General features: G+C 37.3%; 2 protein-coding genes across 5 annotated transcripts; one reads left to right on the top strand and one right to left on the bottom strand.

Annotated features, from left to right (window-relative positions):
• The first annotated feature begins 248 nt into the window (after positions 1 to 248).
• sema4e (semaphorin 4e) lies at positions 249 to 19,293 on the top strand. Of its 3 annotated transcripts, none has more exons than XM_065276779.1 (15): positions 249 to 371; positions 4,794 to 5,101; positions 7,970 to 8,115; positions 8,244 to 8,303; positions 8,426 to 8,524; positions 10,335 to 10,434; positions 10,701 to 10,811; positions 11,014 to 11,165; positions 11,251 to 11,423; positions 11,533 to 11,689; positions 12,083 to 12,305; positions 14,250 to 14,365; positions 14,643 to 14,806; positions 17,296 to 17,345; positions 17,846 to 19,293. In XM_065276779.1, exons 2-15 carry the CDS (start codon positions 5,002 to 5,004, stop codon positions 18,472 to 18,474), a joined length of 2,280 nt encoding a protein of 759 aa, XP_065132851.1. In that variant the 5' UTR covers positions 249 to 371; positions 4,794 to 5,001; the 3' UTR covers positions 18,475 to 19,293. The 3 variants fall into 3 exon arrangements, with proteins under 3 accessions (XP_065132851.1, XP_065132853.1, XP_065132850.1); XM_065276781.2 differs by lacking the exon at positions 249 to 371 and adding an exon at positions 1,668 to 1,956 and having other exon boundaries at positions 4,818 to 5,101; XM_065276778.2 differs by lacking the exon at positions 249 to 371 and adding an exon at positions 1,668 to 1,956.
• cactin lies at positions 19,031 to 25,094 on the bottom strand. Of its 2 annotated transcripts, none has more exons than XM_065276776.1 (10): positions 24,775 to 25,094; positions 23,913 to 24,423; positions 23,715 to 23,810; positions 22,557 to 22,702; positions 22,175 to 22,337; positions 21,944 to 22,058; positions 21,420 to 21,612; positions 21,207 to 21,329; positions 20,223 to 20,593; positions 19,031 to 19,868 (listed from the first exon to the last, which is right to left on the bottom strand). In XM_065276776.1, the coding sequence occupies exons 1-10, from the start codon at positions 25,068 to 25,070 to the stop codon at positions 19,378 to 19,380; spliced, it is 2,505 nt and encodes an 834-aa protein (XP_065132848.1). In that variant the 5' UTR covers positions 25,071 to 25,094; the 3' UTR covers positions 19,031 to 19,377. The 2 variants fall into 2 exon arrangements, with proteins under 2 accessions (XP_065132848.1, XP_065132849.1); XM_065276777.1 differs by having other exon boundaries at positions 20,223 to 20,596; positions 24,775 to 25,070.
• Positions 25,095 to 25,119: the final 25 nt, after the last annotated feature.

The following is a 25,119-nucleotide window of genomic DNA, read 5'->3' as shown; positions in this document are numbered from 1 at the left end:
CACCAAAGCCCTCCAAAGTTTCTTGGTATCCTGGCAAGACCAAAATAAATGCAACAGTGTTTCATTAAGCTCTTCACAGAAAGTACAGCTGATATAAGTCTTTTATCATTTTTTCAGGTAATAGTTAGTGAGGTAAAACCTGTGAAGCATTTTGAATGAGATCTCTTTAACTTTGTTGGTTAAAAAAACTTGTGTGGTATAAGCCAACCTTTTTCCCAGCAAATCTCAAATGACGTCTTGACGTCACATTTATTAGTGCGCAGCCAGATGTGCTCGTGCTCTCTCCACTGGTACAGCGGATGCTTTCGCCGAGAAGTTAGAAAGAAAGAAACAGAAACTAAAGAGAATGAGTGAGGCAGAGCAATGCGCAGGTACGTCCGACAAAGAGCCTTGACGTTGTTTTAGTACCAAAAAGAGGATCTTATCCCTTCCGAAAGGTTTTTTAGCACAGGGGGAAACATTGGCTGCGTCCAAATAACCACACTTGCTATCTTTGTACGACCACCTGACTGCTTACATTACGTTTTTCTGTAATTGGGCCCAAGTGTAGTTGGGGTGAAGATGAAGCGTGCCTGTAGATTTATTCTCCCGATGGATGTTCACTCCTTCAGCGAGAGCGTCAAAAAACGCTCGAATGCATTCTCTGGAATGCTCTCAAGCGGAGGTTCCCGCCTTGCGATTGGTTGCCGCCGAACCGCGTCATAGCTCATTACCGTGAAGTAATGTTAATCCATGTCTACTTGAAATGTATATATATATTTTTTTCTTTAAATAAAATGAATACATAATCACTCTACAATAAACATTTAACTTATTTTAAACTTTCAGAAGCATAATTCTTTGCACCTGTAAAAACTAATTTGTACATCTTTAAAATAAACTTTAAAGTTCTTGAGAATCGTGATCTTAATTTTAAGCAAAAGAATCGTGATTCTCATTTTTATACAGAATCGTGCAGCTCTACTCTAGCATGTTCTTCATGTGGGGGTAGTAATACTAGTATGTGTGGGAAAGCGTCATCTCAAATATGGCAGAAATTCTAGAAATGAGGTCTATGGGATGTCATCATTATAGTAAACAGACTGTTTGCGCGTGCATACGTGCATGCTTGTTAACCCAACTTTTTGAGGTTTGGGTGGATGTTGGTTTGGGGTTCATGACATCTTGACTATAAATAGGTGTGTTTGTTTTTTGTCATTTACGTAGTTTTGAAAGAATGCATTCATTTAGGATAATGCATATTGTACTTTTTAGGAAAGCCATCCAGCAAGAATGAAACAAGTTCTTCAGGATTATCCTGTTAAGTTGTTTTTGATATGTTTGTTAATGCGTGATATTAATGCGTTTTTACAGTTGTAATATTTTGGGCTGAAGCAGAAATTGCATTGGCCCATCGTTGTGTCGTTTCACCCCACTTCAGTGTGAAAGGAAATAATTGTGGTTTTGTTTTCAAACTGTTTTATGTCAGTGCGTGAGATTGACACATTGTATTTTGTTCTTCTGGTTTTTCTCATTACCTGCTAATCCACAAAACTTAGTCTCTCTCTCTCTCTCTCTCTCTCTCTCTCTCTCTCTCTCTCTCTCTCTCTCTCTCTCTCTCTCTCTCTCTCTCTCTCTCTCTCTCTCTCTCTCTCTCCTCTGTCACTTGTAGTGACTTGTAGGTTTAGTTGAAGTAGCATTTGAAATCAAGTCTTTTCTTGCTTTTCTTTCCTGCAGAAGAATGTCTTTGACTTTACGCTGCACAGTCCGTGCAGTTTATCTCTGAAACAAAGCGACAGACACCATGAGCTCCGTTCAGTGCAGTGACAGGACACACAACACTTTTGGCTATAATTTGAGGCTCAGAGATCTTTGATTTGTTTTGCATTGAGTTGTATGGATGTTTGTGTGTGTGAGGAGGAACTGCTCACGCAAACACAGGAGAACTGAGAAACTAACTTGGAATTTGGTTACATGGTGAGTTTTTTAAAACCACTGCAGTGAGAAGTTTGCAATGAGTAAAAATGTTTTGTGTCCCTTATATTGTGCTTTCACAGGAAGTGAAATCAAGAGTTTATTATTTGCATGAGACTAACAGAGATGATCCTGACAGAGGTTTTTGATGCAATTCACGGTTAGCATATTTATATACCAAGATACTTAAATGAAAATATATTTATAGTTTAATACAGTATAGTTATTTAAAAAAAATTTTTTTTTTTAAGTTGATAGTAAAGGAAATCATAGTTATAAAACATACTGTATACATTTTTATAGTCATTCAATAAGAGTCTTTGCAAACCTTTGTCAGTCTCCAGCATGCATTGACATCAAGACAATTATTGTCAAACCTGTGTGTGTGCGTGTGTGTGTGTGTGTGTGTGTGTGTGTGTGTGTGTGTGTGTGTGTGTGTGCGCGTGTGTATGTGTTCGTTTGTGTGCAGACATGGTTATGGTTTAGGGGCTCTAAAAATAAATAGCAAACTTGGTAAGAGCATCCTTGCAGAGAAAATTGATTCAATTAAGTAGTTTGTATACATTTTTAAATAGTCCCGATGTATTTGAAGGCTCACTAGTGTAGTAAATTCAAACACATCATATAAACAATGTAATTGGACCTCACCACAAAGATATGTGTGTTAGCTTGTGTGTGATCTGATAAAATATGCCTTTATCTGTCAGATCTGCACTCTCGCATGTTGCATCTCATATATTCATTGACATGTCAAATTATAAATGTTTGGTTTTCCAGATGTTGGCTGTTTCTGTGGACATGCAAATTATTTATGCATGTTGTTTGTATATGTGTATTTATTTTACTATATTCAGAATGCTTTACTCCCAATGGGGTTTCTGGTTTTAGTGGCGTGGGAAATGGTCGTCTTCATTTCTCAGAATAACGTGCTGTGAACAGAGCTAGTTGAAACGGGTTAAAACTTGACATACCATGCATGTTTTTGTTGGTGGTGTTTTTCTGCCAAAAAAAAAGGTCGCAAGCATTTGTCTTAAAGCTTAAAAAGTGCCCATCTTAACTTTCTCTCTTTCTCGCCATAAACTTGAAAAGAATGAGGCAATAAATACAGTCCTTTTGACTTAAAAAGATAGTTCCCCCATCAATGAAAACTCTGTTGTTTGTACCCCCAAGTCTTTTTTCTTAAATGGAGATTTTTATTTAAAAAAGTGTTGTTTAGGGCTTTCAGGTCACCGTTTAGTCCCATAGTAACAAGAAAACCATTTAAACATCAAAAGAAGGAAAATGCGATATACAATAATTTAAATAACGCAGTATACAAGAATCATCGGAAAACTGAATAAATAAGCTTTCCTTCTATGTATGTTTTTTTAGGAAATGGCAATATTTGGCCGAGATACAACTATTTGAAAATCCGCTAAACCACATTTTGAAATATTGTAGTAAATGTCCAAAATATCTTTAAAGAACATGATCTTTACTTAATATCCTAATGATTTTTGACATAAAAAATGTTGGCCATTTCTATAAATATACCCTGCTACTTAAATATGTTTAAAAATGATATAATCAGCATAAATGTTTTACATTGTTTTCTTTTTTAGAAGTATTTTAGTCAGTTATTGCATAACATTGTGATATGCATAGGGTTGGGTATTGTAAGAATTTACCGGTTCCAGTTCCGGTTCCGATTCCATATAATAAAAGAAATCTGAAAAGTAATGCACAATACTTAAACAATTCCATTTTTGTTTATTAATCACTGTCAAAATATTAAGGTGAATTAATATTTTCAGTCACCATATCATTTATTCCTGTTGAAGTAGTCCTCGTAAGGTTTCCTACCTGGTAAAGTGGACATTTTAGGAGTAGTAGTTCTCAAACATTCAAAACATATGATTTGAGATTTATATATGCAGGAGCAAGTGTTTTGTCATAATACTTGTACAGCAGCCTTTGCAGGATATCATTTTTGTATATACACGCATGCATTGATGCACATGGGCTTATAAATAATACATACATTTTTAAATATGAAATGCTTAAACGCTTTGAAGAGGAAGTTTTAGACGGGAAATATGAAGCATATGTTAAGAAATTAAGCATATGAGCTTGACCATTTCGGTTGGTGCTCGAGTCGAGCACCGAAGCACCCACGGGATCGGCGCCATGTGCGTGTTTATTATAGCACTTTCTGTCAACAGCCCTAGAATCCACACTTTTTGACTTTCTTTTAGACATATTTAACACTAAGTACACAAAGCTTACCTCAGCAGCCCGAGTGTTTTTTATGGTAAGCTGCGTTAATTTGGTTGCGTGACTGTAAACAGTGGCTCAACGTAATATTCATGAGGTAAGACATGGCTATTTAAAGTGCATTGCATTGCAAAAACATGTTCCCAACCCTACTTGGGCCATAAGTTATGTTCCATAAGTTATGGCCCAAGGTTGTTTTACGTGCTGGTTGCAAAATGGTTGCTTTTCCTTTTCACATCCTGTTGGGTAACACCTGGGTAACGGTTAACTGTTTTTTAACAGCCTTTTTAACTTGTGAGACTGTGATGTTAGTTAACTTTATAATACTTTTCAAATCTTCCCCCTTATAGCGTGCATGTCTTGATAAACTAGATTAGATTGTGAGGTTATCGAGTAGCATCACAGGATGTAGTGAGGTTAGATGAGGTTTGTGTTGTCATGGGTCTCTGAAAGCAGAACGGTATACTGTCAAGTTTTCAGAGAAAAAGCTTTCATCCACCCCATTAGCATGACTATAGCAATGACAGATATACTGCTGCCAGCACCCCTAACGCCTTCTGTCGCTTTCTGACTTTCTCTCTTTTCAGATGCCTTCCCAGAGGTCTTTGCAGTGTCTTTGAGGTGGTTTTGCAGTTAAAGTCATGTATCTCATAATGGAAGCAGTCCTGAATGAAAGTGAAGAGATGTCGATGATGAGGATTCTCTGACAGACGGATGGCACAGAGTTTTATCCTGAAATTATCATTTGGATTTTGACAGATTGTTGTGTTGGACTGAAGAATTGAACGCACCGCTATGTTGCTGTTGGCTGTTTTGTACGTGTTGTGTCTATGGAGTCCGGGTGGTTTTGGATCAATACCAAACTGCGTGCCCAGAAAAACAGTAGCCCTTAAGAGTAAGTTGACTTTTTCTGCACATGGTGAAGTGTTTTTTCTTTTTCTGGTGTGAATTTTATGTTTACAAGTAGTTTATATTAATAACTCTGGACATGTTCAACTATTTTTTATCAGAAAGTGACCAACTTTTTTTCAGTTCAATGCAAGCAAATATTACACTGTAAAAAAATCTTTGCTGCCTTGTTTTTTTTAATCAAGTCAGGATTTACAAGTCGTATCAACTTACTATTATTTATCTTGACAAGAGATGAGTTGCTACAACTTATAAAATGAATTATTTTTTTGTACTATATTTTATAAGTAATAACAACTCATCTCTAATCAAGATAAATAATTGTATGTTGAAATGACTTGAAAATCTGAGTTGATTAAGGCAGCAAATAATTTTTTACATTGTATTATTTTCAATATAATCCAAATTGACTTATACTTGTATAGCGCTTTTTACTTTTTTGTGCATTCTTGCAAAGCAGCTTTACATGAAATGAAGAAAACACAGAAAAAAATATGAAAACACAAAAATGTGACCCAAGACCACAAAACCAGTTATAAGGGTCACTTTTTTATATTGAGATTTATACATTATCTGAAAGATGAAAAATTAACTTCCCATTGATGTTTGGCCGACATACAATTCTAAATATCTAAATATTGAGAAAGTTGTCTTTAAAGTTTTCCAAATGAAGTCTTAGCAACACACATTACTAATGATAAATACATTTTTGACCTATTAATGGTAGGAGATGTACAAAATATCTTCATAGAACATGATCTTTACTTAATATCCTAATGATTTTTTGCCATTGATAAATTTGACCCATCTTGTTGGCTATCGCTTCAAATATGCTACTTATGACTGGTTTTGTGGTCCAGGGTCACAAATATGGGAAACAGAAAACTATAATTATACTGATAATAGTGAAGTAGTAAAAACCTTCTGTTTGTAGTTGTACCATAATATTTAAAGCTGTATTAAAGTCCCCATGAAATTAATACCTAAACATTTTTCTACAGAATATTTCAGTGTTCATTATAAACTATTTATCCGTTAAATTGTGCCCTCATGAACTTATGCCGATCTTTCTGTGATTATGTCAGCTACACGGCTTGGGCAAGTGCATCCATTAACTGTTAGTCTATGGCGAGTTCTGTATCTGAATGAAACGCCTACTTTTCATATCTTATCAATTCACAGTGGAAAACAAAAGCCATGTCCGCTATTGATGACATATTTTGTAGGCAAATCCTGGAAACATTAATATTATGTTAGTATTAACCCTTGTGGGTTGTTCCCATTCACTACCCTTTCAGGTTGTTTGTGTACAAAAAAGCCACTGAATTTAACGGCTGTAAAAATGTATCAGATTAATATCATAAATCTGTTAATCAACCTCAGTACTGATCAAACATACCAAATGTTTACAAAATTTCCATGATTTTAACTCTTTAATTGACAAGTTCATAATTGTGTCACTGATTTGATGGAAAATAACACACAAAATTACAGATTTTCAATATAAAAAGTTATTGTGGACTGGATATTTGTTTACCTTTTTCACAGTCTTGGGCATGTCAAAGATTGGTAAAAACATTGGCTTTGGTGCATTTTCAGTTTTTGTGCAGCATCAGTTTTTATTTTTTTCTCTCTAATTAGTTGTTTGTGGCTTTTTTTGCCCCATTGACTTCCGTTATAACAAAATTTTTTGATTGCGAACCCATGACACCATATAATCATGCATTCTTTATTGTTGGTGTTTTTCTTTTTGCTAAGAGGTAAAATTTGTCATTTTTACTGTTGATCACCATGTGGCACCATTAACCCTTTAGTAGGCCTGTGCAAAAAACAGAGCCTAATTTCTGGCTTGTACATTGAGTTATATGGAGTATAACAGTGTAAAAAAATGGAAACGTAAAAAAATTGGAAAAAATATTCATCTGATACATGTTTACAGCCGTTTAATTTTGTGGCTTTTTTGTACACGAAAGGGTAGTAAATTTGCCCACGATATATTGTTGAGTTTTTGAAAAATTTCAAAGCATTTTCTCAAAATATGTGTAAATATAAGATTTGTCACCAAAAATCATTCCATTTGCTGAAACACAGAGAAAGTTGTGGCTAAATTAAGACATAACAAAACAAAAATGGCCAAAAATGGCCTCAACAACCCACACGGGTTAAGGGTGCGATGTGCTCGGGGGGATGGGGGTTATCCCCCTCTGGTCTCTATATATTAAAGATTGATGATTAATTAATCAATCATGATAAATGGTCATCAAACGACATTATAACAATAAAGATAATTCAATATAAGTAAAAACAACAAATAAGCTCAATACCCTGAATAATCAATACACTGTAAAAAAAACGTCATGTCAACAGAAATTAGTTGTCACAACTTATAAAATATAGTTGAGAAAAGTCAACTTAAATGTATAAGTTATAACAACTCACCTGTAGTTATAACAACTCATCTCTAGTCAAGATAAATAATAGGAAGTTGAAATGACTTGTAAATCTGAGTTGATTCAACAAAAAGTTTAAGGCAGCAAAGTATTTTTTACAGTGTATAAGCCTGTGGTTCATAATTTATTTTCTTGATTTTTGTGATTTTTTTTTCACAAATAGTATTACGGTATTACAAACAAACACACATTTAAAAAAATTTTTTAACATATAAATACTTTTTTGCAAGTATTTATATGTTAAATGCAATACAATACATAAGAATAAATAAATACGGTAAATATAAGTAAAGTTTGTTTTGGAAATAAAAACAGTCTATTGATTATTCAGAGTAAGCTCTACATTTGTGTGACTTTTCTGTTATTGGCAAAAACTGAAAACTTCTGCCCTTGACTGTTGTTAGATAACGGAGGACGTTTGTTTCGTGAGGACAGTTTTTGGAATTACACCACAATGCTGTTGAGGAAAGATCTCAACGTGCTCATCCTGGGTGCCAGAGAGGCAATTTTTGCCCTCGATCTGGATGATATTACAGTCAAGAAAGCCATGGTGAGGACTTATTCATGTAGTCAGACACATAAGCATAATCTAAAAGCTCTGATTTTGATCATATTCAGTTTATTTTAATTCTACTACACGAGCGATAAACATATTTGTAATGTATTCATTGTGTTTAGGTGGAGTGGTCAGTCACAAAAGAAGAACAAAAAGAGTGTGTCATTAAGGGGAAACAGGGGGTAAGCTTTCACTTCTGAACTCTTCAACTCTTTGTGTCGTTCTTGATTAACATTTTTATAAATAATGAGTTTAACAGTGATATGTGGCAAACTAGACATTTTTGTTTGTATGTTTGTTTTAGAATGACTGCAAAAACTACATAAGAATTCTTCATACAAAGGACAATGGCACAATGTATGTTTGTGGAACCAAAGCATTTAACCCGACCTGTAAATACATGGTGAGTTTCATCACACGCTTCCATCACACTGATTTTATGCACATTTTAAAGTATCAAATAAGAAACGAGTTATAGAAATGCCAAATTTCGAATTTCTTAATTTGCAAAAATGTTTTTACGCTCGCTTTTAGGAGGTTTTTGACCTTTGCAATTAAGAGTAATGTGAATAATGTGAGATGGAAACACATTTGCCAAATAAATTCTGAAGTAGTGAACATTAAACCCACGTGTCTGATCATCTAGCTCAGGGGTGTCAAACTCATTTTAGGCTGTGGGCCAGATGGTAAATAACGCCATGAAGTGCGGGCCGGATAATTTTTTTAAACCTTAGTGTGCTGATAATTGTGTTAAAATTAACTTAACAAACCAATTAATTAGTTTGTTTAGCAAGAAAACCAGAGAAACACACAGCTCTGTGAAAACTACATTTCATAAGGTCACACTCATACTGTTCATACTATACACACAAATTTACATCTGTACAAAACCCACTGGCCTTATAGGTTGAAAAGCTTTAATTTACCTTCTTTTGCATTAATGCCAAAATTATTTATAAACCATTCACTTTACTTTGGAATATATTTGTAATGAGAACAGTCATTTAGAAAATGCTAGATGGGGCAGTGGCCCAAACCAAAAATGGCACTATGGGGGGTGGTACTATTATTATGGTTTTAATAAAGTATTATACATATTATGTATTATATTACTAGCATCAACTTAGACAAGTGATTATAATGGGAAATATAATAACAAGAATTAAAGTGTGACAATCTGCTAAATATTCAATATGATTTACCTGCTGGCTTGATGGAGCTTTGAATGCAATGTTGAACTGCTGCTAAAAGCCTCTCTTTCCGTTCTCTGTCGTTATTTTGTGAAGGCATTGGTGTTTTTTGTATTTTTTGTCTACAAAGAGTGCCAACAACAGCGAATTTAGTGTTTATATTAACTTAGATCTGATCGGGAACATTAAATCGATTAGACAAGCATTGTTACATTAATAAGAATGTGGATATTTTGTTTTTGTTAGCTTGCTAAGTTGTTAGCACTTTTAGAACATCGACAGCAAATCATTACCGGAAGAAATACATAAACAAACTTACAAATTACTAATTCTGCGGTTTAACAACTGATATAATGTAATGAATCTACCTGTTAATGCAACGAACTTTGGAAACTGTCGTTTTCGCTCTCCATGCAGAAAACACGAAGTGGATCACCGGAATCAGTGGATCTTTAGCGGTAACAATAAAACGGCAAGATTTTTGGGCACCGTGTTTAGTCTATGTTCTGCGTTTTGCTGTTTTCCGCAAGTCTCTCATATTAAAAACGAACTAGACACCCGCCTAAAAGGGTTTTTAAAATATGTATTTAATATTTAATAATACTGTATAAATCATCACGCGGGCCGGCTTGGACACCTTTGCGGGCCGGATCCGGCCCGCGGGCCGCATGTTTGACACCCCTGATCTAGCTGTATCAGCTGTCGTTGTCTTTATCATATCAATTACAAGCCGCACTGCAGTAAATGTATAACTTGCCCAATCGTAACTAAATGCAGCCATGTCTCTATTTTTGAAGCATGCGAAAATGAATGTTTTATTTACTGTTGGTTACTAGGTTACCAATACCACCATCATTCACTCAAACTTGATGGAAACGCACCTTATTCATATTTCTTTTAATTTGTTTGCAAATTTTGAAGATTGGCTAAACGTTGGGATGGAAACACAGTAAAAACAGATGCAGACTGAGCTACAGTATATACAGTACTGATGTATTATTATTATATGTTTTGTTGTTTTAGTCATGGGATGATGGGAAGCTGGTTTTAGAGAACAAACAAGAAGATGGGAAGGGGAAATGTCCATTTGATCCATCTCAGCGATACACATCCGCAATGGTCGGTACGTTCCAGCTCAAATATTGCAATATCTATATTGAGCATTCAAAAGATGACAAATTTTCAGCAATACTGCAGTATTTGATGTAAACTTGCGCATTCCCACAAAAAAACTGAAGGGGTTTAAACAAAACTATTGGTAAAATACTATTTACGTGACATCTAAACATTTTTTTCTTTAATAATATTTATGGCCTGTACTAATAGGTATTGTGTATTGCTTCTGTAAGCACTATAGAAATCAATTTGAATTGAATCTCTGTCTCACAGATGGAGTGCTGTACTCTGCAACCTCAATAAACTTTCGTGGCTCAGAGTCGGTCGTGATGCGCAGTTCAGAGGAAACCATACGGACAGACTCTACAGACAGCTGGCTCAATGGTGACACATTAATCACTACTAACACAATACAACTACTGCAGGGTTCGACCCTCGCCATGCTTTCTGCCGAGTTAGGCTTTAGCCTATTTGTTTCCAGACTCTTTTAGTCCAATAAATAAATGTCAAAACTTTTGGAGAACATGCACAAAAATGTACTCCTCATGAATCTCATGATTTGGTTTTGCTTCGTTTGCCATTTAAGAACCAAATTTCATTCACATGGCTCACATACCGGAGGGTGAGAGGAGCCCAGAAGGCGATGATGACAAGATTTATCTCTTCTTCACTGAAACGGCAGTGGAATATGACTCCTACAGCAAGGTGCACGTCTCTCGAATAGCCCGCGTGTGCAAGGTGAACCAGACCTCCTCATCTCCTAAGGCACTAATACACACAATGATTCCTATTTTTCTCACGTGACATTATCTTGTTTCCATAGGGAGACGTGGGTGGGCTGAGGACACTGCAGAAAAAGTGGACATCGTTCCTGAAAGCGAGGCTCGACTGTCCCATTCCAAACACCAACTTGCTTCTTCTGGTCCAGGATGTGTTTCATTTTTGCCCTGGCGACTGGACCACTTGCGTTTTTTATGCAATCTTTACCCCAGAGTCGTAAGTCTGATTCTTTACCTTTTAATGAGATTCACAGATTATTTCCTCCATCAGAGTTGGTATGGACATCGCATAATTGTGTGATTTCTGTGGCATGATTGATTGACAGGGACTCCTCACAATACTCTGCAGTGTGCGCATATGGAATCGAAGACGTCAAGGCGGTGTTTTCTAAAAGCAAGTTTAAGACGTCTGTTGAAGTCGAGATGTCATCTGTGAAGTGGGTGATGTACTCGGGTGAACTCCCCGACCCTCGACCCGGAGCAGTGAGTCCACCTTAGGTTTACTAAAGCAACACTGCATACAGAGTACACTAAACTAAAGGCCGAAGTATAGACCAGTTTTTACGCATACGCAAGGGTTTGCGTACAGTGTGCATAACGCAATTTTCATCATCAGAAGAGTGCATGCGTACTATACGCACACCGCCAGATGTTTCAAACCCTGCGTACATTGTACGTAACGTGTAGGTTGCACCTGCGCTTACAATAGAATGTAGTTTGTAGCCCAGGAGATATACTTGCATTTTGTCGAAATGCGCATGCGTCGAAGGTCTGTGTACACGTATGAGTCATTTAAACTTTACTTTGGAAGGCTGTGCATTAAACTGTGCGACAGACTATACTCCAGGCTTAACTCTCCCTCATGTCTATTTCTAGTGCATCGACGATCACGCCAGAAGTAAAGGCATCATGAAATCGCTGGATCTGCCAGACAAAACACTGCAGTTTATTAAAGAAAAGCATCTGATGGACCAGGCAGTCAAACCTATTGGAGATCGCCCCCTGCTGGTGAGAAGAGGCGCAGCGTTTACTAGAATTGTGGTGGCCACTGCAACTGACCTAAATGGAGACACCCATCAAGTCATGCTCATCGGCACAAGTAAAGATGTCTCATTAAATAAATAGTTCACCGAAGATAGAAATTAGCCCATAATTTACTCACCTTAAGAGATCCTTAAAGTTCCAATTTTTTTCTGTTTTCGAGGCCTCGATTGTGTTTACAGTGCTCAATATAACATGTGTTAATGTTTTGTGTGTAAAAAACGCAGTATTTTTTACACAATTTACTTATCTGTATAGCGCTGTTTTCATTGTCCTAAAACCGGGATGATGTCTTCCTTGTTATGTGAAGTCCCTCCTTCAGAAATACGTAACAAGTTCTGATTGTGTAGTTTGTTTAGTGTGTGGTGATTCGACAGCAGCTTAGCTTAGCAGGGCTGTTTGAGCTTAGCTGGCGACTGACGTATTCCTGTGGGCGGAGTTTACACAAAAATTTATTTTTTGGCCCTGGGATTACATGTCGGTTTTTGCGTAGCGTAGCCATTTTAAGCTAATTTAAAAAACGAAAATTCTAAAATTTTTCAAAAATAATTAACCTAATTAAAAATTTTGGGCAATCATCAATAATCACAGTCAAGATGGTTTTAAAATAAAAATGTCCCTAGGATCTCTTAAGGGTTAATGCTATCTTGACCTTCTTTCTTCAGCTAAACACATTTAGGGTGGGTTGCAACTTGCACCAACAAGGATTAGGCCTAAATCTGGTTTAAATCAAAGCTTATTTAATAATTCTGTTGCACCAAACTTTAAACCTGTTTAAAAATAATCAGGTTTTCTGTTAAACTGCCATTTTGATCCAAGTTTAAATTTTACAGTAAACCTAGATTATCTTTAATCCTGTTGCTCCATTACTTTAAACTCTGTTTTAAATCTCAGTGAGGGATTAACTTTAAACTTGCATATGAGGAGGATTAAATATGTTTTTTTACAATTAAATGTCTGGCTAAATGATTAGAAACACATACTGCGAGCGTGGTGGTGCTATTCAAAGATGCGTTTATTATAACGTCTCAACAAAGTGAGTTTGGCGGCTCAAAAGATTATTAAGAGCACCGGTGACAGCTATCACAATATCTAAGCTTTGCGATATTTCCTGTCACAATATTTCCTGATCTGTTAATCAATACAATTGTTTTAAAAGATTGTCAAATGTTTTTATTTGAATCAGACCTTTAGATTAGCCTACCGGTGTATGTAGGTGAATTATAATACAAAAATTGCATTACCTTTGCTTGCATGAACTGTTTATTTCCGTTTTGAATGACAACGTCAACATTGTTTTTTGTTTAATTACACCGAAAAATTCAACATGGCGGACAAAATAAATCGCAGATGAAGGGTTTAATACAGTTTAAAGTTTTAATCTAAGATTTGTTAATCTGTGTTTAAATTTAAGTGGTGCAACACAACTCAAATTAAAATTAAACTGAGATCAACAAACCCTAGATTAGCTCTAAACTCTGCTTAATTTAATCCTTGTTTGTGCAACCCACCCTTAGAGTTATATTAATGGCTCTTCCTAGTTTTATAATGGGATTGAATATATCCAGGGTTTTTTAAACTCATCTATCATCAGAAAAAAACTCCAGTGTGGGTTAATATCTCTCTTAAAATGAAATGATTCATATTTTGAGCATATATAGCAAGTAAAAATGTCGCATTTGAATGTAAACACATCTAGATAAAAAAAAACCACGCCAGCTGACCGTCGATATGCAAGGCGTTGGTTATCATGGTTCTCGTGTACTGTTTCACTTTAAACACACATAGTAACCCACCACAGTCATTTGCAATGGCATATTTTCAACGCCATTATAAAGCTAGGAATAGCCAGGATAGGCCGTCATATACAAGTTAAGGTGAGTAAATTATGGGGTCTATTTCAACTATCTGTGAACTATTTCTTTACTCTTTCACTGTCTGATAAGTTCTTTGACTTTTTAAAATCACATTTTAACTAAGAAATTGTTTTTTTGTGTGTCAGAAAGCGGATCTGTGCTAAAAGCTGTGAATTATAATGGTGAGATGATTATCATTGAAGAAATTCAGCTGTTTGACCTCTCACAGCCCATCAAGATCTTACGACTTTCAGACACCACGGTAACAAACTATTAATGAGATCATCACTGAGCTTCTGCAAAGACATTAACAAGACAATGCAATGCTATAACTATATAGGGGAAGGTGCAAACAAAAATAAAGTAGCTACATGAAGGTGTTGCAAATATGACCACCAAGTGGACGAAATTTCCTTTAAGGGCTTTAATATCTAAGATGTGTTTTGGGTTATGAGTCATACGAGTCAAATATAGTTGTATGTGATCGACGACATGCCCACATTTTCTTAACACATTAGTTATGTTTATCTTATAAACAGTTGTATGCGGGTTCAGAAGTGGGCGTGGTGCAGGTGTCAGTCAGCGAATGTGGGCGGTACCTCAACTGTCTGGACTGCGTTCTGGCCAGAGATCCATACTGTGGCTGGGACCTCGATACAGGCCGCTGTTCTACCATAAACAGCACACATAGTACCAGAAACAGGTGAACCCCAATACTTTTACACAAATGCACCCTTTTGATAGATCCTGATGACTTCCATCCTGCCGACAATGCCAATATGATAGATCCAACTATGGCTACGTCCAAGATACCACAGATCCAACTTTAGATCTGGCTCAAAAGATCTCTCTCATGTCAGGGAAAATTACTCAGTGCGTTACTTAAAATGTTAACTCTGTAGTGCCACAATGCAGATACAGAGATTCATAAGAAAACAGCAGGCAGGAGACAAATAAAGTAGGGCTTTCAATCGATTCAAAATTTTACATACTCTGTGATTAATTAATCTAAATTAATTGCATACATAACTTTTGCTGTGAAAGTATTAAATATTTTCATTTTAATGAATCAATGAATAATCAGCATTAGTGACATTAAAGTTCAAAAACTCTTTTATTATTATTTTCACTGTGTATAATAATGGCCATAACAATCAACAAAATGACCTACAGTAATTTGCTAAGGAAATAAATTCAAAATTGCTTCAGGAAGATTATTTACCTAAAGTTTAACAGTGCAGTATCAATTACGGGACGTGCTAGGTCGTACCTCCGGATTAACGTTAACTCCTGGATGCTTTGCATTGATGTGGTACTTAAGTATTATTTTTTCTCAGATTAATTAATCAAAATTAACGTGTTATTTTGACAGCCCTAAAATAAAGTAATAATAAAAAAATAATAACGATTGTTTGTTGAATAATGTTAGTTGCGTTCAATACTCAGTTTAGCTTTGTCAATTGTCTGCAAATCGGTGAAGTCAGACGTCAGACCATCATCAAAGGTAGTCTGACCATCGATGAAGTAAGTCCGACCAATGATGAAGTCAGACCATCGATAAAGCTAAACTGAGCATTGAATGTAGATCTAAAGTTGGATCTGTGGTATCTAACAATTTTGGACGTAGCCATAGTTGGATCAATCATTTTGGCGTAGTCAGCAGGATCTAGCAGCTGTTATTTTAATCCCATCTATATTCATATTACTGCAATGCAAAAACAATAATTATATATTATTTAAGTTGTAAAGCATTTCTATATTGGACATAACACTTTACAATACATTTGTTAACATTATTAAATGCATAAGCTAACATAAACTAACAATGATGAGCAATTGAGTTTTTCAGCATTTAGCAATTTTTGTTAATATTAGTTAATGCCAGTATGATTGCGTATGTTAGTTAGTGCTGTGTTCAAAATATCGAAACGACGATACATCGTCATGGACGCCTGACAATGGGCGCATCGATACAGCACCTTCCGTATCGATTCGGATGTACTTTTGAAAGTAACGTGACGAATTGCTGTTGATCCGTGATCCATATGGAAAGTACGCATGTTTTCCGCGGAGTACGTAGAGTTAAAGGTGGCGGGGTATACTTTCACTTTGCGTGTCTGTCTCGCTGGCGCACGTGTCTGCATAGTGAGCTGCGTAGTCGCGCTCTCTCTCTCGCGCGCACATTAAAGTCAATGAGTTCAGTATGAAAGCGCAGATATCTTAGCCCAGTGGTTCTTAACGTTATTCCTGGAGGCCCACTGCTTTGCACATTTTGTATGTCTCTTTTATCTGACAGACTCAGTTCAGTTCATGGAGATCTCCTCTAATGAGCTGATGATTTGAATCAGGTGTGTTAAATGAGGGAGACATACAAAATGTGCAGAGCAGTGGGCCTCCAGGAATAACGTTAAGAACCACTGTCTTAGCCTATACTACTGCAAAGAGCTTTATTAGCCATGCTCTTATAAAACAGTACTAACGCATTTGAGAAGAAAAACGACAAAGATTTGCATGTGAAAAGTGTACGTCTAGAGAAGAGATACAGAGCTACTTCAAACTATAACTGTCACATTAATAATCTGATTTCTATTAAATAGTATTAAGTCTGACTGCATGTTTATAGATATATTCATAGATGTAGAATAATGAGAGACAAGAGTAAGGCACCATCTTTGTAAAACTGCTTTTAAAAAAAACATAAGTTAAGTACTACCTCTGGGATTTTAAATATTTCTAATAGCTAATAAATGAATGGCAAAAACACAACTGTTAGTCAACACTGCTTATTCAAATGTACAATAAACAAATAATAAAAAAATAATAATAATGTTACTAAATTCTGAACAAAAATGTAATTCAAAATAGTCTTGTATCGTGATGCGCATCGTATCGGGACCCTTGTATCGGGATACGTATCGTATCGGGGAATTGTTGGCGATACACAGCCCTAATGTTAGTTCATGTTGCATTAACTAATGTAAACAATTACAACTTTTGAAAAATTCTTAGTAAATTAACATAAACTAAGATTAATAAATGCTGAAGAACTGTTATCCATTGTTAGTTCATGTTAGCTAATGCTCACTTCATGCTTATATATTTATCCTTTTTTGTTATTTAGGGTAAACATGACCCATGTATGTATTTTTGTGACATTCACAATACTGATATGTATTTGTTGTTTCCATTTAGTTCTGTGATTCAAAGTTTAGAGGGCAACGCCAGTGGATGTTCACCATCAGGTTTGTTATGTATTTCACTTAGAGCTGTCACAATGATTAAATAATCGTCTCATCACGATTGATTCAGATCACCGCAATGATTGCACATCTTTCTAAAAAACACAAGGGGGAGCTGCAGGAATGTATTTTTTTGCAGCCACTTCAGACATGTGGTCCATGTCTACTATGACCTTAGTAGGATTGGCGACTATTTAATGCCGGTTCTGGTATAGTCTTTTTTTCAGACACTTTATTGTGTTTATTTCATTTGAAGAATTTTCAGTTTTTGAAAGATAAATTCATTAAATAATTACTTTTAAATATGTGTTATGTGTATAAATATTTACTGCCAGGTTACCTTGCTAAATATTTAATTTAAATAATCACAACAATGTGTGAAAATTAATTTATAAACAAAAAATGTATGAGAATTAATTCAAAATGAATTGTATTTATTTATTTATTAATGTCAACATGTTTGTCATTCTAGAATAACGATAAACCCAAACCTTGTGTTACAGATAACGATAAGGTGGTTAGCCGCTCGTTTTTCCCCGGCAATACCGTGAAGCTGTCGTGCCAGCCGTACTCCAACCTGGCACAGGTGGAGTGGCAGGTGGACGGACGGCCGATCACAGCATCGAGCACCATTGAGATCCTCTCCGACGGTCTGATGATCCTCAACGCCTCAGAAGAGCACAACGGCCACTACACCTGCGATTCAGTCGAAACCGTATCCCAGTGGAAATACAGAACCAAGCATGCAGCGTATGACCTGAAACTGTGGTTGGGAAGCGGGACTACAGCTTCACTTCATGATGTTGGAGAAAACTATAACACCCTAGTGGTCGTGGTGGTGTTGTTGTCGCTATTGTTGGCTGTGTTAGTCATTTGGAACTTGTACAAAGGTCATTTACCATTGCTGTGCTTTCGCAGAAGTTTAGGAGGGAACAAGCATGAAGACCAGCTCGACTGTAACCGGGCTGAGGATCATAAACCATCAACTTCTATGAGGAACATGAACAGCAATAATAACCACGCTGACAACCAGCGGTGTTCTGACGCTAGAGAAACCGACAGACTGTCAACCACAGTTGGTTCCTCGGTTCGGGTCTCATTGAAATACATAGACGATGAATCTGAGATCTGAAGTGATCTGATTATTGGACTCGCTAATGTCTTTTGTTAAGCAGACCAAGCCCAATGGTGCTGGTTCATCTTCGCAGCTATAAAAACTAAATGTCTGCTCAGTGAACTTTCACATCTCATGTTAATTTCATGCAGACAGGATATTTGGTCCAACTGTGAGTTTCAAAGCACCACGCACACACACACATGTTAAAACTCGCAGTGGGTGTTACCCAGACACAAGTATGTTGCCTTTAAAAGCAACATACGACCTGAACAAGAACGAACTTCCTATATTTCAAAAGATGTGTGTCAAATGACTGTAGCTTATGTTATAAATGTGACCTCAGTCAGGGTAGACGGCGTATTTACTGGTGTATCCTGTCCTTGTGTATATATAGGTTTAGTGATCGAAAAGGTCGACATTAGCATTTAATTTAGTTAAAACCAATAAAACATAATAAAACAAAAAAATTTCAGCAAAAATAAATATGGCATCTACCCTGACTAATAAGGTCCATACTGTTTACTTTTATATTTTTTATATAAAAAAGTAAGAAATAAAAATGTTTTGCAGCTCCATACTGGAAATAATCTTTATTAATCATTAAAAAACAAAAAAAAGAGAACATTTTATAGACAAATACAAGCAACCAAAATAAAAACAAAGGGTTTAAAAAGAAGAATTCGAAAGCAAGCTTTGTTCCTGCCTTGTGGAAAAGGTACAAAACTGTATTTTTATAACAGGTATCTAATGTCTCCAATATAGAAGTTTAACCCATTAAAAATGTTTTTTCCACTAACAGGAATACAAATGACGTCAATAAAGAAATGTTCTGCCATCTCAGTACACATTCATGTATTCAACACCCATCAAATTCACTTTTTATAAATGTACAGAAACTGTTCAGTTCTGTTCAACTGTTTATCTTCTATAGCGATATCTCTTGAAGTGGAACCACAACTGAAAGATCCCATTGGCGAATTGGCATCGGAAGCCATGACGATGCGAATACTCCCATTCGCGATTAACGATCTTAAACGCGATGTCCTCGTACGGCGGTCCGGCGTGAAAACGCAGAATCCCAAAGTCTTTGTTGTCCGGGCAGGGCTCCAAAAAGTACTGCGGCGTCGACCGCTTGTCGATGAGATCGGGGTAGAAGATGTTAAACTTGTAACCTTGGACGATTTTGGGCGGCGGGTTGTCGAAGTCATAATGCGTCTGGTTGTATTTGTTCCACTCGAAGCCGGTGTGAACGCGATTGAAGAAGCGAGGTTTGCGGGGACGGTATTTGTCGGCCCACAAATACATTTTTCCAGTCAACGGCATTTCCACGCTGAACTGGGCCTCGTCGCTGCTCATGCCTTCTTTAGCACGCCGCACAAACGCATCCTCCGCACTTTCGTTTGCGTCACCTAGCGCAGGAAGAGGGGTAAAAGTTGCATGAGTACAGTGTTGAGTTAATGCAGAAATGCCAGTTGAACATTTTTGTGAAAAATAACTTGCATATCTTAAATATTTATGGAGTAAGGTCATGTCAAAAATTTAAATAAATGTGAAATCAAACTTCATCCCATCTTTAGATTATAAAACATTAGCGTAGATTTCAGAGGCAGGGTAACAAACTGTTATGCTGAATGCATAAAGAACACATTAGATGTTGCATAGATTAGTTAAACTAATGCTCTTCTAGGTTTTACAGTTCAGTTTCAATGCATGTTCTGTCCTTTTACTATGGTAACAAGCAAATGTTATAGAGAGATACGTACCCGTGACCGCCAGCTGTCTCCGGGCCAGCACGAGTCTCTGCATGTCCTCTTCTACATCGATTATGTGAGTGTCCAGTGGAAGTTCAGAGGGTTGCAGAAGGGTTGGACTGTAACGTCCCGAGTCGTACTCTGCCTGACTCTGCTGGATCAAATCTTCTTCTGTTAACACTGCCTCTGGTGCTTCCTCTTTCTCCTCCCCTCCATCTTCACCGTCTTTCTTCTTCTCCTCAGACCGCTCACCCTCTTCTCCCGCCGTGTTTTTCGTCCTTTTACCCTCCCCTTTATCGGGCCTCTCTGCATCTTCTGTCGTCCGACTGGCACCTTGCCGTGAGCTGCCCGCCTCCTCGTCTGAAGACTCCGCCCTTCCGGTGCTACTTTAAGACAGATTGAATCAATCACACATTGGGCATTTCTTAAAATGGAACACTAGGCAAGTAGATATTAAGATAAGTCAAAATCTGAGTATTTTCTCCAAAGACAGCCTCAAAAAAACAGTTTAAACTGACCCTGTTATCTACATCACAAGCATGCAGTAACCAATCACGTCAATGGTCAGGCAGTCTGAGCTGGTGTGATGAGGCAGTGACTAATTTGCCTATTCATATACCATAAAGGCATTAAGGGATCAAATTATGGACTACAGGGGGACTTTAATGTAATATATGGGTTCCTATACTTTCTGACCACTAAATCACATTCATATCCATTGTATTTAGACATTTTTGTAAAAACATTTGACACAAATATTGCTTCATTTAAAAAAACAAAAATCCAGTTAAGCACTATCAGAAAAATATATGCGCACTATAGAAAGTCACAACATAATGATTAAAACCCTGATATAAAAATTTACACGGAAAGTATCTTCTGACCGTCAAATAATAATTGACAAATCTGATAATCTAATATTAATTAGTCCTGGTAAAAGCATGATGTGATGAAGATATTCTGTAATGTTTAAGAGTAAGACATGAAATCACTCACATTGGTCGCTCGTTCTCTGACTCTTCTTTAATGATGGGGAATAGCGGCTCGCTCTCCACACCCTGTTCCCGTTTCAGTTTAAACAGCTTCTGTCTCAAAACGTCCTGGTGGCGCTCTCTCAACCTGCACAAACACATGAAGATCTCTTTTAATGTTACCCTCGGTCCAATCCATGAAGATTTTATTCACAAAACCTTAAGTTTTGATACGCACCTGGCTCGTGCCATGTAGACGCGCACCTGCTGCAAGAGACTTTCCCAGTATCCGATGTCCAGGTTTGAACCTCCTGCTTGGATTTTATTCTCAATGTTCATATACAGAGCCTGAAGCTGACTGTACGTCTTGCCTTTAAAGATGGTTTGCACGTCTGTACTGACCGAAGTGTTGATGCCCTCACGACGGTCACCTGCCATGACACACAATGGGAGACAGTTAAATGATTTATTTCAAATTCAGTACTTTGAGGACAGATTGTCAGGGTGCACTGCATGTGTTTGTATAATATTTAATCTTTAAATAAAGTTCCTGTATATTTCATTTGCAAATAATTCAAGTAAGAAGATGATGTATTCGATGTAAAATAAACCAAACTCTGTTTTGCACAAATCAAATTTTATGCGGTTCAAGATGAAGAAACCTATGATGTAAGTGTGCTTGTGTCCCTTTTGATTTACGCGCATGTTGATTATGACCACATATACTAATGCGTATGAATGAACGAGTGCATGTCAAAGCACCTGGCCCTTTTCCTGACGCCTCCAGTTTTCTCAGTTTGCTGATCTCGTCTTCAGTAATGGTGGTCATGTCCCTCCAGAAATCCACATTTTTGCCCTGTTCCAGCTCCATGTAAATCTGCAGCGAGTTAAAATTATGCATGTAGACTGTTAAATGATCAGTAATGGGTTGTGTGAGTCACAGTATGAAAACTATCAAACTACACCATCCTTCTTTCTCTCTCTCAGACCCACCTTGATGTCCTCCAGCAGATCTTCCATGTCTGTGGCGGTGAGGCCGTTGAGGAAGGTGTACGGTTCGTGCATCTCCACAGACAAATCATCATCTTCAGCACTGATGTACTTAGCCAGCAGGTCGATGGGCTTCGCTCGACCGTCACGGATTCGGATCTTAGACCTGGATCACAGAAAAGACTCTGATTAGATTATGATTCAATCAGTATGATTCAATGTGCTCCTCTGCAGTTTTAACTCATTTTCATCATCTATGCAAGACCTATTTAACCCAAGCACAAATTATTCAATTTGTTGGTCTTAAAGTTAACATTACAGAAGGTCAGAAAACCAGCAGCAGAACTGAGCATTAAAATAATTGAAGAAGAAAGCCTGTATGTGCCTTAGTTTGGCCTGGTGCAGATGAAAGTTGTCTTCTTGCTCCGCCCATGTTTTGAAATGCTCCGCCTCTTTCTCTCTCTGTAACATCTCCAACTCTGTCTCTCGCATGGATTTCTCACGTTCTCTTTCCAGACGCAGCTGCTTCACCTGCACACGCCAAGAGAGAAACACAGGTCATTATTTGAACTTTTGCGACTCCGTGATTAAAAAAATTACATGAGATTCATTTTTGAAAGTTTTACAAAAATATGTCAACATCTCTTGAACATCTTGTTAACTTGTAGCAACACACACGTCAATTCCAATAAGCATACATACTAATGTAATGCGTACCTTTAATCAACTGTAGGTCATTTTGTATAGGCATGAGCCAAATGGGTGATTCTCGCGAAATTAGACTTATAAGGTGTCATGAAACATTTTGATAAAAAAAGTAAATGCAAAGTAAGAGTATCAAAATAAGAAACATACAGTTACAAACATCTCTTCATGTACTATTTCGCACATGATTTCAAATGACATCACACAAACCAATTTTGTTGTTTTTTCCACATTTAAGAGGAAAATTTTCATTACGGCAACATGTCCATGACTGGATTTGGGTTCTTTGACATAAAAATATTTATAATAAAAAAATCTAAAAAATAAAAAGCTTCAGTGCATGTTATACAATAAACATTTACAGTAAAGAAACATGTGGTGTTTGGTGATCATTTTTCTCATTTCAAATTTTATCATCCTCAGCAAAAATTTTGAGTCATTATTTAAGCCCTCAAGGAACTAACATAAAAAAAACAATTGTTGGAAGGGACATAATTGACTGTGACACTCAGTTATTTTTTCCCTCCAGATAAAAGTTGAAATTTTGTTTGTCATAGTACCTAGACAACTTTTTAGTTCTCATTACCGAAACATGAGTTTGTAAATGCATATATTTAATGTAATATGATGTTGCGGTAATGATCATTTTTGATAATGATAATCTAAAAAATTTAAATAATTCTGTAGGAATTTTTTTTTAAATCCTCTAAAAATAACGGTTATAGCAATGTGCAAAAAAATGGCTTCAAGGGCTTTCTGATGCTGGACACCTTCTAAATCTGGATTTTGTGAGAATCACCCATATGACTCTTGAACTTAAATAAAATTAAAGTGGTACCTTTTGCAATTCTCTCCGGTTTTCCTCCTGGATGCGTTTGTTTCTCTCCTTGAGGTCTTTTTCTGACAAATGTCCAATGCCCTTCTTCTCCAGAGCCTGATGGATGAACACACACACAGAGATAAAGACCCTGTAAACATCACTGTGATGTCATTACGTATCCCCATCCCGCCTCATTACCGCATAATCCTCACTCACCTTCTGCCACTTAAACGTGCCGAGCAGGTTGTTATCTCCGAAGGGATTGTCTGCATTGGTGTAGCCCATGTACTCCTCACTCCAGCCCATCTTCTCCCTCTTCTTCCTCTCTTTGGCCTCTTTCTTGGCTAGACGTCTGGCTCTCTTTTCTTCCGGAGTCTCCAGCGCTTTCATCATCTCCTTCTGTTTGTTCTTCTCCTCTTTGACGGCGGTAGCGTCTCTCGTCGCCTTCCCGCCCTGGTCAGACTCGGCCGAGGAGCAGGAGGAACTCGAGGACTCCGAGCGTCTTCGTCTGTCTCTGTCTCTCCCTCTATCTCTGCTCCTCCGTCTCTCTCCGCTTGGGCTCCTACTGTGTTGTCTCCTCTTATCTCTTTCGCTGCTCCTCCCATCTCTCGCCCTTGACTCTATGCTGGATTGTGAGGATGACCTCCTCCTGCTGTTGCTCCTTTCATCCTTGTGTTTCGTCTTTTTCTTGTGTTTCTTCTGGTCATTGCGGCTGTCACCAGGAGAGCTGTAATTATACGTTAAAACACGACATAGTTTGTTTAGCAAAGCATTGAGTTAGCAGCCCAAAGGTCATGGGATCGACTCTAAGGGAGAAAACATATACTAATATAAGTTATACATTGACTCACTTTTGATTAAAAAAAAAACATCTGCCAAAGTAGAAACATAAATGTCTTTAAGACTATAATTTGAAGACCACATAAGAAAGTCAACACGATTAACCTTTCGCTTATGAATAACGAGTTCGTTTACTATGTAAACACATAGACAGGTATGATACAGGCAGACATAGTAGATAAGTATGTAGCCATTTTAACCATAAGTTTGGTACTTGAAAGTCTTAGGTTTTACGTACCGATCTCTGTCTTTAGATCGTCCGTGTGATCGCACTCTTCTGCCTCTCTGCTCGCGGTCTGAGTCGCTGGAGTGACCGGACTCGGCGCCTCTGCGTCGGCTCGGGCCTGCGGAATCTCCGCTGCTCCTGGAGTCGCTGCTGTCGGACCGGCCGCGTCTGCGAGAAAATTTCACCGGGGATCGGTTTCGACCGTGTCTCTCTTCGGGAGACCTTGACCGCACATTTCTGCCTCTACTTCGGTCTCTGTTTCTAGAATCAGAGCGGGATCTACTCCTGCGATGCTTCCTCGAGCTCATTCTCGCGGGTCCTGACAGCGACGCGTCGCGTAAATAGGTAGGTGATGAT

Source organism: Paramisgurnus dabryanus, chromosome 6, assembly GCF_030506205.2.
Source record: "Paramisgurnus dabryanus chromosome 6, PD_genome_1.1, whole genome shotgun sequence".
Taxonomy (NCBI): domain Eukaryota; kingdom Metazoa; phylum Chordata; class Actinopteri; order Cypriniformes; family Cobitidae; genus Paramisgurnus; species Paramisgurnus dabryanus.
Note: the sequence above shows the minus strand (reverse complement) of the source record. Positions and strands in the feature narration are given on the sequence as shown.